The sequence below is a fragment of the Diaphorina citri genome, unplaced genomic scaffold (assembly GCF_000475195.1).
Source record: "Diaphorina citri unplaced genomic scaffold, Diaci psyllid genome assembly version 1.1 scaffold561, whole genome shotgun sequence".
Classification (NCBI taxonomy): domain Eukaryota; kingdom Metazoa; phylum Arthropoda; class Insecta; order Hemiptera; family Psyllidae; genus Diaphorina; species Diaphorina citri.
Genome location: NW_007377995.1, coordinates 241,521 through 258,313, shown reverse-complemented (window position 1 = coordinate 258,313; position 16,793 = coordinate 241,521). Strand labels below are relative to the sequence as shown.

Below are 16,793 nucleotides of genomic sequence, written 5' to 3'. Positions count from 1 at the left end.
GACGCTTGTGGTCTGTGTCGTAGCATGTCCATCCCGTAGTATTCCTCTCATCAGATGGGCGAGAAGAGACACAATACTTCCTATTTAGGTGCTGGGTCAACACGAGAACACCAGAAAGTAACCCGTTGAAATATTTGCAATCGAAAAACGAGTACAAATTTTTGTCGATGGTGGAATTCGAACCCGGGACCTTCTGCATGGCAAGCAAGCGCGTTACCACTGGACCAACCATGCTTCCAAGAAGTAACAAATGTACAATGTACAAAGAAGTAACTACTTGAATAAGTGCATGATAAATTACTATTGTATTATAAAGGGAGGACGGACTAAAAATGGAATGAAAATATCTAAATTTGAAAATAGGTATAGGTACCTATGCTGATATTGAAAAATAGTGATAAGATAACAAAATGCGTAGATAGGTAGGTACCTATTCGATCTATTTGAGCCCCTAACCCTAATCCCTATGGTGATAAGCTCACAGCGCGTCGTACGATATGGGTAGATGACGTCATCACGGGACGTACATTGTTGCCGCTAGGTATGATATCGGCGTGTTTGAGACTCTCATGTTCCGAGGGCTATATCTCGCGATCTAGTGAACGCATTTTCTTCGTTTTAATCTCAATATTTTTTTTTTTTAATTTTTATAGTTTTTTCTGAGATACTAATTTGATTTAACTTTTGAGTTGTATGGCCGCCATACACGCCATACATACACGCTACGCCACTGAATTCATATGCCTATTATGACCAATTATCTTCCCCCTCAGAGCATCGCATCGGGGATTCAACGGAGATTTTCCAAAAACCAAAGTGTGAGATGGCGGAAAAACTGAAATAAATTATTGAAAAAAAAACATCCCGATTTTTTTTCCGTTTCCGGATTTAGAAAACTTGGACCGATGGCAATACTTTCTCATTACTAGTATAGCTTCGCTGTACAATAGAAAGTAAAAATGCGAAGGCGTGATTGGATAAGTGGAGATTGTATATTAAGAGAAAGTGTCATGTTTTCCTTATAGAATGATGAAATTCGAAAGATTTGTATTGAAAGGAAAATTGGGACTTATTAGAAAAGTCTGCTCTTATTTTGCATCCCACACATTAGTAGAGATCTAATAAGCATTAAGCATTAAGCATCAGCATCAGCGAAAGAGTCTTCACTACACTATGGCCTTTTTTAGATAAATTGGTCCAAATTTTATCCTAAACAGATTCAATATTTGTTCTCGGAACGACTGGCTTTCATCTATCCTATCTTTCTTCTCTCTTTGCTTTCGGAACGATAAGACCTTGGCAGTTAAGAAAGAAAGCTATGCATGCATATAAGATTTTTTTTTTCACACCTACTTGGGTAGGTACTTATAGAACGTTTACCCACCCAAAAAATTATGACCGATAAATTTCCAACTATAGCGGTGATGACGAAAATCATCGTTATCTCAATTCGCCCTCAGATTACCAGATTATGAGACACTAAAATCACTCGCTATACTGGCCCAGATAATCCTGAACGTGGCTACCACGCGATATGCACATGGTGTAATTAACCCGCCCGGATTAACTCTGATTTATGATGCCTTGTGTGATACACTTTTTTTTTCCTTAGTCGCTTGAACTATGTTTTAGGCATGCATAGGTAACCTATGTTGTTTGCGCCGATCCATTATTGGATTACCCTTTCGGATTACCCCATTGGATTACTATTGGATTACCCCTTGGATTAAATCGGCAGAGTTCCTACAAGAGCAATCATCATCGCAGTCACAGGTCATACGCTTCAATTCCCTGGATCAGCAAAGCAGAGACAAGAGACACACATCGCTACTGTCCCAGCTAGACCACACAAGGAGCAAGTACTTGGACCTCACTATCTATTCAAGCGATGCTCATCATTCTGCTCTCACTGTAAGAATTATCTTGTTGCATGTTATTATTGAAAGGTTTTTATCCTTATCTATTTTACACTTCCTATCTCTTATCTCTCTTCTTAGAGTGTTTTACTTTTCCTACATATTGTTTGTTTACATTGTAATTTCCTTCTTTCATCACGGATACAGAATCCAGTGAATCTTCAAGACCCGGTTCGGTAACAGACTCGGACGTCGAGTACGAAACAGATAATATTTTGCAGGACAGTCTAGTAAATTTATTTTCAAATTTAAGAATGGCCCCTCCGGAGCTTAAAGCGGACCACCTACGGATGGTACCAGATTTCACCGGCGAGGTTGAACTTTTATCGGAGTTTATCTCCATTTGTGAAAGTTTGGTGACTCATTTTTACAACCAAGCTAATCCAAATGATTTCCAAAATATTTATCTCATGTCCTCCCTTCGAGCGAAGATCAAAGGAGAAGCAAAAATTAATTTGAGTACGTATAATATTACAACTTGGATAGAATTGAAAACAGCCTTACTCAATACGTATGGCGATAAACGAGATTGCTATACGCTATGTGTTGAAATGTGTAATCTTACACAAGGGAATGAATCCCCCTTTGAATTTCACGCAAAAATTCAAAAATACATTAATCTCCATTCTAGCTACCTGGACACGCATGGCCTCGGTACCCAGGTGGGTGTAAAGGAATATGTAGCAAAATTGGGGTTGAGAACCCTCCTTAGAAATTTGAAAGAACCTTTAGGTTCCCTGATGCGTACACGAGACCCTAAGGATCTCAACGAAGCGTTGAACATGATGACAAACGATTTCCAAATTGAAGCCACCAAAAAGCCGTACCAATCTTATCAAAATTCAAACAAATCTAACAAGTCCGATTACAAAAATAATGGGCCCCGCTACGTGCCCCCTCCCATGAAAAATCAGAATTTTAACAATAATTACAATAATGGTAATTATAATAATAACAACAACAATAATAATAACAGCAACCAACAATCTAACAATTTTGGACAACGCAATCAGTCCCAAAATCAAAATTGGTCTAAACCCCAAAGTACATTCGCCAAACAAGGTACTAACGTCTGGGCTCCTAAAGCTCCTACATCTACGAAGTTTAATGTAATAGAAAGTCGTGTGATGTTCACACCAGATTTTTTTCGTAAAGATCGTCAAAAATAATAAATAATTCAAGAAGAATTTTTTTTTTAAGTATTTCTTCTCTAAGAAATTCGTACCCAAAGTATGCGCGGGAAAAATAATGAGATTCAAATTTAGAAATGCGCCCTAAGCTTGGCAACGTGGGACGTAACCAACCATGAAAAAAAAATAAACAAGAAATTCTTCTCGCTCTTGCTGGTCTGATCACATCGTTTTCTTTGGTTTTTGCGTTTTGTATTTGCTAATTTGACTGTTTTTCTGAGTATTCTTTTTAATTTAAAGTCTTGTGTGTTTAGTTTCAAGTGTTTAGTAAATTTTGTTTCTTCCTAACTATCTAAAATGGATCGAGGTTTCGTTGAATGCACCTCAACAAATATTCCAAAGCTGGATGTGAACATGTTGTATGAGTTGAAAACCAAAAATGCATCTGGAGAAGCAGCTGGAAGCTCTAAAGAACAGAGGTAAGCCAAAGCAGGTAGGTAGGTACCTACATAGGTAGGTAGGTAGGTACCTACATAGGTAGATAGGTAGGTACCTATGTAGGTAGTGTTTACATAAAGTGGAACTTTGAGTAGGGCCTAAAGCTCAAGCTACTACATCTACCTACAAACCGACTCCGATGTCAGCAATGACAACACGGCTTAATAACATGGAAACATCACAAGGAAATCAGGTTGACACGTCCGACAACGTTGCTTACGATCAGGACAACTGCTACAATGACGAACAAAACTACTATACAGAAGATACTGACCAGGATTTTCGAGACGAAGCCTCGGAAACTCTGGAACACTAATGAACCTCACTAACCATGAAAACTCACTACCATTCTTGTTCATCCCTGGTTTAAATCTAAAAATGCTAATAGATACGGGGAGTACCAAATCCTTCATGAACCCCGAAATAGCCGAAAAATTTTTCAAGAAAAATATAAAACTTGATCCGTTTGAAATCAATACTGCGCACGGGCGTTCACAAGAAAAATTCAGTATCACTATTCCGATTCCCAAAGTTTTCAAAGCAAAAGGAAACATGAAACTTCATCTCTTTAAATTTCATGACTATTTCGATTGCCTCCTCGGGATAGACAATCTCTTGCTACTTGACATGGTAGTGGACTTAAAAAATAGCGTTCTAAAATCACCCCTAACAGAAATCACTATTCACTATAGGGATACACGTTCACAACTCAATCACATCGTTCTTGCTCCACAAGAAGAACAAATCGTATCTATTGACATACCTAATATCAAAAACGGCGACTGTTTGATCCCACATAAAAATTTCGGTTCAGCATTTATACCCGAAGGTATACTCAGAGTGAAAAACAATAAAGCAATATGTACACTTGTGAACAACACAGAATCGCAAACAAAAGTAGTAGTACTACCTATAGAAGCGTTATCTCTCCAGGACTTCGAACAAACACCCACATACAATAGTAACCTAAATACCATATCAACTAACAACACAGAATTTGACTTTCAGAAAATTAGAATGTCGCACATGAACTCGGAAGAGGAAGAAGCAATGAAACACCTTATTAATAAGTACCAGGATATATTCCATTCTGATGACAAGAAATTGACATTCACAAATGCTGTAAAGCATCACATTCACACAACAGACGAAGTGCCAGTGCACACGAAGACCTACAGATATCCTCACGTGCACAAAGCCGAAGTTCAACAACAGATCCAGAAGATGTTAGATGACGAGATAATTCGTCCTTCCAACTCTCCATGGTCCTCACCCTTGTGGGTGGTACCCAAAAAGATGGATGCCTCTGGCAAGAGGAAGTGGAGAATTGTCATCGACTACAGGAAACTGAATGAGAAAACGGTGGGTGACCGCTACCCACTGCCAAATATTAACGACCTTCTCGACAAACTGGGTCGATGTCACTACTTTAGCACCTTGGACCTGGCCTCTGGATTTTACCAAATAGAGGTGGACGAAGCTAGCATTCCAAAAACAGCTTTTAGTACAGAACACGGCCATTTTGAATTCCTGCGTCTCCCGATGGGAATGAGGAATAGTCCAGCCACCTTCCAGAGGGTTGTGTGGGAGACTGGAATACAGACGTGAGTACAAGGCATTTAAATTTATAAAGGGTGTACCATGTCTGGTTGGGGGACTTTAATCAGGGAATAGACCAGCCTGAATTTCCCTTGCTAAAGAAATAGCAAAGGATGAGTGCGAAGGGTAGCCACTCGTAAAATTTGTAGTCAAAATCAAATGTCAGCCCAAAGCGATCACCCTAGTTAGGGCTGATTGAGAGGCTGACGAGAAACGCCGACATATCTCTAACCGTTTTGTCGCTATAGCTGAAAACCACCAAAAAACGGTCGAAATCTGTCCAAAAGCGGTCAAAATACGATTGAATGATGCTTATTTTGGGTGTTCTTGTTCTTATAGCCAAACTTTTACAATATCTCTAACTGTTTAGTCGGTATAGCTGAAAACCACCAAAAAACGGTCAAAAACCGCCAAAAGCGGTCAAAATACCGCCAACCGTAGCACCTATCTCAACCAAATGTTTTGAGCTGCATCCTTGTCACATTTGTAAACTCCATACCAAATTTCAAGTCTCTAGCTCATACCGTTCCCGATATATTGTTAAATTACACCGAAAACCGCCAAAAAGCGGTAAAATGCCGCCAACCGTTGCACCGATCTTAACCAAAAGTTTCGTGTCGCATCCTTGTCACATTTGACATCTACATACCAAATTTCAACTCTCTAGCTCTTACCGTTCTCTCCACTCATTCCGTTACAAAACATAAACCCATTGAAGTTATAACAGGGCACCTCGAACAACCCGACCTATCAGACACTAATTTGGAAGAACTTATCACATCTAACTACGTGTCACAGCACAGGGATAGAATCAAATTCCTATACCAGGAAATTAATCAAACAATTTCCCAAAATAAGGAAAAGGTTATTAACAAAAGAAACGAAGGTAGGGAAACACTCCCAAAAATCCCGGAAGAAGTTTGGGTAAAGAACAAACAGAAACAAAGCAAGACACAAAATAAATACAAGGCCGAAGAAGTCAAGGCTATTGACGAAAATCTAAAAACTGCCGAAATAAACCCCACTCACCATAATACTACCGAAAAAATTCATCTTTCAAACATTAAAAGACCAAAAAATTTTTCAGGTACATCTGCGGTTCCACCGCGGAGCCACTCAAGATAAGAAACATAACAGAGAACCTGGGCATCCTGCCCATCAACATGGGATCAGCTAAACTCCAAGAAAGCACACACACCATGGTCCATTACTACGACTTACAACCATTACTTGAAGAACTGGACGGACTAAACCAACAATTCAAATCTATAAAGGAAGCCACCGCGAATAAAACTCATCTTGGAAAAGAACTAGAAAACTACAATAGAATAGTTAGTTATCTACAAACATCAAGCCAAGACAAAATCAATACTATTAATTTTTCTTATTCCCCCAAAAGAACAAAAAGAGCTTTTTTTCCGCAAATAGGATCAATTGTGAAAACAATTACAGGTAATTTGGACTCCACTGATGCCGAGAGATACGATCTCATTATTCAGAATATATTAAAGAATGAAAACAACATACAAAAACAGCTCGATTTACAGTATACTTTTAACAACGAAGCAGTCAAACGATTCGAATTAACGGTACAAAATATTCAACATAATGAAGAAATACTACGTAACAAAATTTTACAATTAGGTGAGGTATTTACAGAAGAGGGCATATCTGCCCTAATGATAGCGGAGGATGCTTTCCATCAACTGGTTACCTTATACAGTAGCCTCCTTAGCATACTGCAAGACGTGGAAAATTCCCTAACCTTTTGTCGAGCAAAAATTTACCACCCGTCAATATTGAGACCATCAGAACTTCATAGCGAACTTGAAAAGTTAAAGTCGACACACGGTAACAAAATTCCACTCGAGATTAATAATATCTCAGATCTTCAAAAATTACTAAATGTTGATTGCAGGATCGAAAATTCAAAAATCATCTACTTCATTTCCTTCCCTATCAACCAAGACATTCAATACGACCTATATTTCCTTAAATCGATACCCTCACTAAGCGAGCTAGGCTTCACAACAGTAATCCCTAAAAATCACTACTTCCTTAAATCAGGATCCTCAATAAAACCTTTGAATGATATATGTGAGCAGGGTAGTTCTTTTCAGTGTTTTCAGAAGAATGTCGTCAACAGCATCAAGGAATGTGAGAGACAAATATTGCAGGGTGAAAAACCTGAATCTTGCAAATATGTTACATTAGAGATCAATGAAAACCATATTGATTTCATTCCACAGATAAATATGTTTATTGTTGTTTTCCCTCACAGAGAAACCATCAAAATGGAGTTTGAAAATGAGATTGAAATTAAAGAATTGCAAGGAATTTATCTAATTGAATCCAACCAAGGCAATCTCATTTTTAGAAACCAAGTTTTGAAATTTCTATCTAGGTCCAAAGGAAAACCTACAATCCTGAGTAATGTAAATGTCAGATTTGATAAAGAGAAATTGTCAAACTTGAAAATCAGATTAGAGGATTTAAATCTCAATGAAGTTAAACTAAACCAACTGATCCCTAACACAGAAAGGGAATCTCAGAGCTTCGACAACTCTGTCAAACCTTGGAAAATGGTTAACCTTTTCACTTTCTTTTCAGTTATTTCTCTAATATTGATTGTAACAATTAGGATGTTCTTTTGGAGGTACATATCAAAGCTGTTAAGGAATAGGAAACTTAAACAGGAGTCTAATATTAATATGCTCCCAACTAGTGTAGACTCCCCCCCAAATCCGGGACTTTATCCTAAAATTTCACTCCCAGGGGATGCCAAATTCTAGGGGGAGAGAACTTTCTAACAGTTTATCTACAATTTCCGAGGCTTGCGCCGATCTAAGCATGTAAGCTTGGGCAAACTTGGAGAATGGGTCAATCAGCGTAAGAAATTTGGTTTTTTCTAGGGAAATAGTGTCGGCATGAATAACTTCGAATGGTTTTATAGTTGTGGGTGTTATGTTGTATGTAAGTTTTAAAGGGTTTCTATCGTACTTAGTTTTTTGGCATATTTCGCAATGGTTTATGTAGTCCTGAACGTATTTAGTTATATTGGGCCAATAGTACTTTTCCCTAATCTGTCTGCATGTCTCCTCAATACCTCTGTGATTGGTTTTCCCATCATGATGATTCTTAATAACCTCTGTCTTTTTGTCCTCCTCCGTTACATCCGTTAGGAGTTTAGAGCACTTTACGATGTTAATTTGTGAGTTCTTAAAATACTTCTGTAAAACTCGCGATAAGTCTTTATATAAGTCGTCATTCTTGAAGAGGATGTGATACTTTACCTTAGGGGCGATGTGAGTTTTGAGGAAGTCAATTAGTTGATTTTCCAGGTTATTTGGAGAAAACTCTACATATCTTCTCTGCTTATCTTTGTGAATAATTTTTACGTTTCTTAATGCGCATTCCTTAGGTGTGTTACTTAGTGAGAGAATAATCTGGTTTCTTCCTACATTAAGAGATTCTTCGCTAATAGGAATACCTACTAACGGGTGTTCTTCACTGGAATGTACGGTGTTGATTAAATCGGGGTCGTCTTCCTCCGCGCTCAGTTCGAAGTTATGCTCCGGGGTGTCAGTATCTTGAATGAACACTCCTACATTTTCATCCGTACAAAGTCTTTCGTACGCCTCATCCACAAATTTGTCAAGATCCATAAAGTCATCCATATTTTGGTTGGGGTCAGGTTCCGGAAAAAGCGATTGTGCATCTTCTGATTTATCCTGGGTTGTGGTTTCGTTCATGTTGAGTTCTAATCTAGACAATGTGTCGGCGTTCGTGTTTTGGGAACCCTTTTTGTATATGATCTCGTAATCATACTCCTCGAGTTTAAGTCTCCATCTTATCAATTTGGAACTAGGTTCCTTAATTGAGAAAAGCCACTGAAGTGGTCTATGGTCAGTAATGATCTTGAATTTTTGTCCATATAGATACGGTCTGAAATATTTGACCGCCCATACGATGGCTAATAGTTCTTTTTCTATCGTTGAGTAGTTGCATTCACTGTCGTTCAGTGTTCTACTCGCATATGCTACGGGTCTATCGCTACCTATCGGTCCTTGTGATAGTACTGCACCCAATGCAACGTTACTCGCGTCAGTTGTAAGGTTAAACGGTTTAGTAAAATCAGGGTATTGAAGTATAGGTTCGTCTGAGAGGAGATTTTTACACATCTCAAAACATTCTTTATAGTCGGGGTCTTGGATATTTATTTTCGCGAACTTCTTAAGTCTTTTAGTTAGGGGCTTGGTTAACGTAGCAAAGTCTTTGATAAATTTACGATAATAGCTTAGAAGTCCGAGAAATGCTTTAATTTGTCGTGGTGTCTTGGGTATAGGGTAGTTTCTAATTATTTCAATCTTTTTTGGATTTGGCTTTACGCCCTGTGGGGTGATTACGTGCCCAAGGAAATCCAAAAATTAGAAAAATAAATGTGGGCAGGTGGGCCAATAAATGGTACATTTTTTAGGTGGGCGAATAAATGGTACACTTACCCTATGTCACCTTCTTGTTATGGGTTTAGACCAAAAATATAAAGTGTCCAATAAATTAGTTACTTCATTCAGTTCGATTCGTGGTAATGTTTTTGGATATCGGGGTCCTATTATCAGCCTTGTGAAAGTGACTGAGGAGCCAAGTTCAAGTAATAACTAGCGACCAGATGAAAAGAAACACTTTGAACTAAAAGAAGCCCTTAGAACTGAGAAAAATACTTGGAACATATCTAACTGTATTTCACAGAAATCACCCCAAAAACAAAAATATACGTACGGATCAAAAATCTGTATGAAAATGGTAAAACTAATTTATTTTGTTTACAAAACGAAGTAAGAACCGCTTTCCTTTCAATGTAAACAACTTTTTTTTTTTTTTTTTTTTTTGACGGAGGGAGCTGTAGCCACTAAGGTCTCATCGTCCTGAAATCGAAGAGAGAAGGAAGACAGGATAGGAGAAAGCCAGCCGTTCCGAGAACGAACATTATCCGTTCAGGATAAAATCCGCCCCGGGTGGGAATCGAACCCGCGATACTACCTACCTAACTTTAATTGAAACTTTTTTATGAGGGATGGAAAATAAAAGTAAGGATCCCATAAGGAACTCGAAACTACAAGACAACAACAAGGGTAGATAATGATAATTTCAGGTTTTGTGTTATGGTGTTTTTACACCCGGAACTTTATTGAAGCATAATCGGGATAGTAAAATTACAGCTTTATTAGAGTAACAGACAGACATAACATGTACGTACAATTGTACGTGTAGACACTGTTGACAGAATTTTTTCTTTGACATTAGAGGTAGGTAGTAGGTATTTCAGTTTCTTGATGCACCCATTCTTGATGTGGACGTCCATACTTCGACTGTCAATGAATGTTTATTATGCCACTTGAACTACTTGAAGGCAAATCCCACAGACTCTTGAATAATTCTGTTTCCCATGGTCATGAAATCGCAAAGTTCAAGTTCTCTATATCCCTTTGATTGCGTCCCTCCGTATCTTTGCGTTGTAGCTGGTTGTACCGTATAATTATGTACCTACATCATTAAGTATTTTGCCATTCTTAATACCGCAGTGTAGGTCTGTAGGTAGTAGGTAGGTAGGTATATTTACTCGTACATCATTACCTACACAGTAGGTATTTCACCTCACACCTTATTATATATAGGAGATAGCTATTCAACCGTACATTTTAGGTATAATAGCTATTTTACTGTACCTACATAATTAAACCGTAGGTATTTTACCTCCCATCATTTTATAGGAGATGGATATTTTATCGTACATCATTGAGTACATAGTAGCTACATTACTGTACATCATTAATCATTACACAGTTGGTATTTTACAGTAATTCATCGCATCGTTAGGACTACATAGTAGCTATATTACTGTGCATCATTAATCATTACACAGTAGATATTTTACAGTAATTCATCGCATCGTTAGTACTACATAGCAGCTAGATCATCGCACATCGCCGATCTTTTATCACAGTAGGTACATCCGTACTTAACATCATCACCTCGAAAATACGTCATCACATGTAGCAGTTTTTTCATCGCTACGAAAAAAAAACGGCGGGGAAACACTCATCTTTTTTTTTTTTTTTTTTTTAAAACTGTCATTAATAAAATTTATTCAAAAAATAAAATTATAAATAGCAAAATGAGTACGTCCAACACTAGTGATATCAGAACTAGGGTGTACATGTCCTTAATAATGACTGTATCAACATTTAAAACGACTTGTAGCATCAACAAATTGTTACTTGAGTCTTGAGAATGTTTTTTTTTGTGTGTGTGTTCGCCTCAATTATGAAATGATTACAATGTCTTCGGTCCCCCCCAAATTGGGGAGAGCTAAAGTCAAAAACTGAAAATTCAGCACACCAAAAGAGGAGACAATCAAGAAAATGGCATAGGTAGCTGTTTGAATGCATCATGCATCAGTTCACCATGGATCACTGAAGTTAAGTAAAACCAGCAACTCACTATCAGGTAGATCTGGACTACATAGTAGCTATATTACTGTACATCATTAATCATTACACAGTAGGTATTTTACAGTAATTCATCGCATCGTTAGGACTACATATCTTCATCCTCTTCCTCCCCCTCTTCTTCATTTTCATCCTGTGCATCATCATCATCAATTCCTTCATCCTCACAATTCTCCGGCACACCCCCAATGATCGGCAGTACGGCGCCACGTAAAGATTTCCGCACGTCGTCGGCGGCAATGACCGGATTGCTCTTCCGGGCGGCATCCGCTTCCAGTTTGATGCTGAGGGAGTCGACCGGCTGCGTCTGCGGAGAGCAAAGTCGTACGGATTAGAAAGTCGTATTGATTGGAAAAGTCGTGCGGTTTAGAAAAGTCGTACAGGTTAGAAAGTCGTATTGATTGGAAAAGTCGTGCGGTTTAGAAAAGTCGTACAGGTTAGAAAGTCGTAGGTATTGATTAGAAAAGTCGTGCGGATTAGAAAAGTCGTATTGATCAGAGAAGTCGTACCGATTAGACTAGTGACTCACTATCAGGTAGACCTGACAGGTACACCTGATGACCGTCTGTGGAGAGAAGAAGTCCTAACGATTAGCTACTCACTATCAGATAAACCTGACAGGTTCACCCGCTAGGTTTACCTCGTATCTGATCAGCACACACACTTTGAGGTAGACCTGACAGGTACGCTTGAAAAGGTCCGCCTGTCAGGTCTACCTGTGATATCTGATGAGCACACATCACACAATCAGGTAGACCTGACAGGTGCGTTGGCTGCCGCGGACGCTATGTAAATAGTTATCTTGTTTGCTTGAAAATGCTGGGTGAAAATATTCCAAGAATTCAATGAGTTTGTCTCTCATTATTTAAGGGAGATGTTTACAGACATAATTAATGCATCAATTTTGTCAGAAAGATGCAAACTACAACCCTACCTATAATGTATTATACACGTATACCTCTCGTTCTCTTTATAGGTAATGTCATCATTTTACAGCTTTCCCGATAAGGCATGATCTGTGGTGATAATCAGCACACACACTTTGAGGTAGACCTGACAGGTACGCTTGAAAAGGTCCGCCTGTCAGGTCTACCTGTGATATCTGATGAGCACACACACAATCAGGTAGACCTGACAGGTGCGTTGGCTGCCACGGACGCTATGTAAATGGTTATCTTGTTTGCTTGAAAATGCTGGGTGAAAATGTTCCAAGAATTAAATGAGTTTGTCTCTCATTATATTTAAGGGAGATGTTTACAGATATAATTAATGCATCAATTTTGTCAAAAAGATGCAAACTACAACCCTACCTATAATGTATTGTACACGTATACCTCTCGTTCTCTTTATAGGTACATAATGTCATCATTTTACAGCTTTCCCGATAAGGCATGATCTGTGGTGATAAGTAGGTATAGCACGCGGCTGACACCTGTCATGCTATGCATGAATAGATTAGGATTAGGATTTATATTACTCAGGCTGCGTTCACATGGGAACGTCATGTCGCGCACAAACGTTTGCTGCAATGTTCAAAAAACTTTGCTGCAACTTTCTCAAACACGTCCAAACTAACGAATTTTATTGCATTGCACGTTGCTTTGCACGTTGCATTGCACAAGTCTGGACCCACCAATGACGGACCTGATCAGGTCTACCTCATAGTGGCTGGCTGACGTCAGGCTGGGTGAACTTAATATGAGTAAACGCTACGCTCAGCAGTGCTTCGCACATTGCCCACCTCTGTGGCCGAAAGGGCACTGACTCTCAACCCGGAGATGCTGGGTTCAAATCCAGGCCAGGGCGGAAATTTTCTAATCAAACTTTTCCGTCCTCGGATAAGCATGGATTTAAAAGATGTAAGAGAGTGCCGTTTTCAAACCATGTAAAAGCAACTCATTCTACTTTCCTTATCCTATAGGAAGGAAAGTAATGTAATCGGGTCAAATTTTCGATGGTCAGTTTTTAGTGACAAAACACGTTTTGAGGTCTCTAGAACCTAAATCCAAAGTTTCAGCCATTAGTCCGTGTGTGTGTCTGTGTGTGTGTGTGTGTCTGTCTGTAAACAAAATATCTCGAGAACGGTAAGAGCTAGAGACTTGAAATTTGGTATGTAGATGTCAAATGTGACAAGGATGCGACACGAAACTTTTGGTTAAGACCGGTGCAACGCTTGGCGGCATTTAAAAAAAATCTGGTGTGAACATCACACGACTTTCTTTATCCTATTGAATGATGCTTTATTTGGGTGTTCTTGTTCTTATAGCCAAACTTTTACAATATCTCTAACTGTTTAGTCGGTATAGCTGAAAACACCCAAAAAACGGTCCAAAAACCTGCCAAAAAGCGGTCGAAATACCGCCAACCGCAGCACCTATTTTAACCAAACGTTTTGTGTTGCATCTTTGTCACATTTGTGAACTACATACCAAATTTCAAGTCTTTAGCTTATACCGTTCCCGAGATATTGTTAAATTACACCGAAAACCGCCAAAAAGCGGTAAAATGCCGCCAAGCGTTGCACCGGTCTTAACCAAAAGTTTCGTGTCGCATCCTTGTCACATTTGACATCTACATACCAAATTTCAACTCTCTAGCTCTTACCGTTCTCTAGATATTTTGTTTACAGACAGATACACACACGGACCAATGGCTGAAACTTTGGATTTAGGCTCTAGGGACCTCAAAACGTGTTTTGACACTAAAAACTGACCATCGACATTTTGACCCGATTACATTACTTTCCTTCCTATAAAAAAAGCAACTGAGAATTCGGTTCATTCGGTTTGCATAAGGTTTGCATTTTTAGCATCTGTCACCTTGTCAGCTTCTCGATTCATGGCAGTAATAAACCACTTCTCGTTCTCGTCTTAATTAAAAATATTCATTTTCCTATCGTCAACTCCAAGGTTCCAGACACTTCATTGATTTGTGATAACAATTAGCACTTAATTGTTTGAGCAGGATTGATAAATATCTTTCTAGTGTGCCTGGGTGTTGTTTCAACTATAGATTTAGGGAGAAAATCCGTACCTACGCGATAAGTACTGTTTGTATTGTTACAGATAGTGTTTGATTTAGGGGAAAAATCCGTACAGGTTTAGATCGTTCACAAGTAGGTACCAACTGTTTGTTTTGTTTCAAATAAGTGTACGATTTGAAGTACTTATATTTGACATTATGTGATTTTCCGTCAATTGTCAATATCTCGGCACCGGTTTTTTAGTATATTGAGATACTTATTAATCTTATTGTTATTATTTATTTATTTTTCTTTCTATTATCTACCAATATTTTCGAGTTTTTTTTTCGTAAAAATGAAATTCAGTTAGATCGAGTAACGGGCGATTTTGGCTTTCGGCAAGGTATGTTTTTGGAAAAGAGTGTTTTCTAAACCTTTTTTCTGTTCTTTGGTGATCTTTGATTTTTTTCTTTTTTCCTAAATTTGAAATGGTGAGGTCGGTGAAAGATTTTTTCTAAATTTGTTTCTTGATGATTTTTGATCTTTTGATTTCTAAATTTTAAACGGCGCGCGGCCCGACGTGAAAGAATGGAGTGAGAAAAAGAGACTTGTGTTGTGATTTGTGAGAGTTGTAAAGGTTCCCATAATGTTCCTATCTGCTGAAGAGTAAAGAGTTTTACGAAGTCAGAGTTGGCTTCAATCCTGGACTGATCACAATTCTGATTTGGTAAACCCCGCTCCTATAGTGGTGGGGGGTAAAACTCTATAGGGTTTTCCTGAAGGAGTCTCCCACTAAACCACTTTTTTCCTTACTAAATACCTAGAACATCAGAATATCTAGTTGCAAATAGTTGCATACTGTATGATAAATTCTTTTACAGGTAGTTCAAGTCATTATTACATCTACAGGGTGGCTAGTAATATATGACCGAGAACCCTTTCCATAAAAAACAACTTCACTATTCACTGCAGTCTGCAGTTCGCTTTTCACAAGTTTTTGACGTGAAACTGGTGTTACCGTCCCAAAAAACTGACGTCCTTTGGGACTACTATGCATAATATACAATGTTTTTCAATGCTCTTTACTTAATTTCCTGATTGACTTCCACACTACTCCCTCGAAAGTGGAAATGGTCAGGTTTTAGTGACATAATTCGTTTTGAGGTCCCTCATTTTATTGAGGTTTCTCCGAGTTCAAGATAAATTAGAGGAAAATAATGATAAATTTTCATACACTCTGTAGGTAGATAGGTAGGTAGGTTGGTAGTTAGAAATGTACCTGGGTAGAGCAGTGATCAAGAATCCATTTAAATCGGATGACTTGACACGGTCAGTAATTTGTTCAAGTCCGCAAATCAAGGCCAGGGAATGCTATTACCTATCCAACCATCTCAGCTATGATCTATAAGTTATAAGTTGGGTATTTGATTTTTTCAGAGCAAGTACAAGTACTTGTACATGGAGAAGACAAGTACTTTTTAAGACAAGTACTTTTTACAAGTACAAGTACTTGTACTTCCCATTGTACATTGTAATTGTACTTGCTCAAATGGAATTGCCAAGTACAAGTACTTGTACTTGGAGAAGACAAGTACTTTTTACAAGTACAAGTACTTGTACTTCCCACTTTCAAGTACAGGTACATTGTAATTGTACTTGCTCAAATGGAATTGCCAAGTACAAGTACTTGTACTTGGAGAAGACAAGTACTTTTTACAAGTACAAGTACTTGTACTTCCCACTTTCAAGTACAGGTACATTGTAATTGTACTTGCTCAAATGGAATTGCCAAGTACAAGTACTTGTACTTGGAGAAGACAAGTACTTTTTACAAGTACAAGTACTTGTACTTCCCACTTTCAAGTACAGGTACATTGTAATTGTACTTGCTCAAATGGAATTGCCAAGTACAAGTACTTGTACTTGGAGAAGACAAGTACTTTTTACAAGTACAAGTACTTGTACTTCCCACTTTCAAGTACAGGTACATTGTAATTGTACTTGCTCAAATGGAATTGCCAAGTACAAGTACTTGTACTTGGAGAAGACAAGTACTTGTACTTCCCACTTTCAAGTACAGGTACATTGTAATTGTACTTGCTCAAATGGAATTACCAAGTACAAGTACTTGTACTTGGAGAAGACAAGTACTTTTTACAAGTACAAGTACTTGTACTTC

At 38.3% G+C, this 16,793-nt stretch overlaps 1 protein-coding gene across 1 annotated transcript; it reads left to right on the top strand.

The window, feature by feature from the left end:
- Nucleotides 1–1,899: 1,899 nt before the first annotated feature.
- LOC113467830 lies at nucleotides 1,900–7,942 on the top strand. The gene is made up of 2 exons (XM_026824261.1): nucleotides 1,900–2,375; nucleotides 6,231–7,942. Exon 2 carries the CDS (start codon nucleotides 6,307–6,309, stop codon nucleotides 7,933–7,935), a length of 1,629 nt encoding a protein of 542 aa, XP_026680062.1. The 5' UTR covers nucleotides 1,900–2,375; nucleotides 6,231–6,306; the 3' UTR covers nucleotides 7,936–7,942.
- Nucleotides 7,943–16,793: the final 8,851 nt, after the last annotated feature.

Coding starts and splice junctions, on each gene's coding strand:
- LOC113467830 (XM_026824261.1), top strand. CDS start 6,307: ATGGGATCAGCTAAACTCCAAGAAAGCACACACACCATGGTCCATTAC.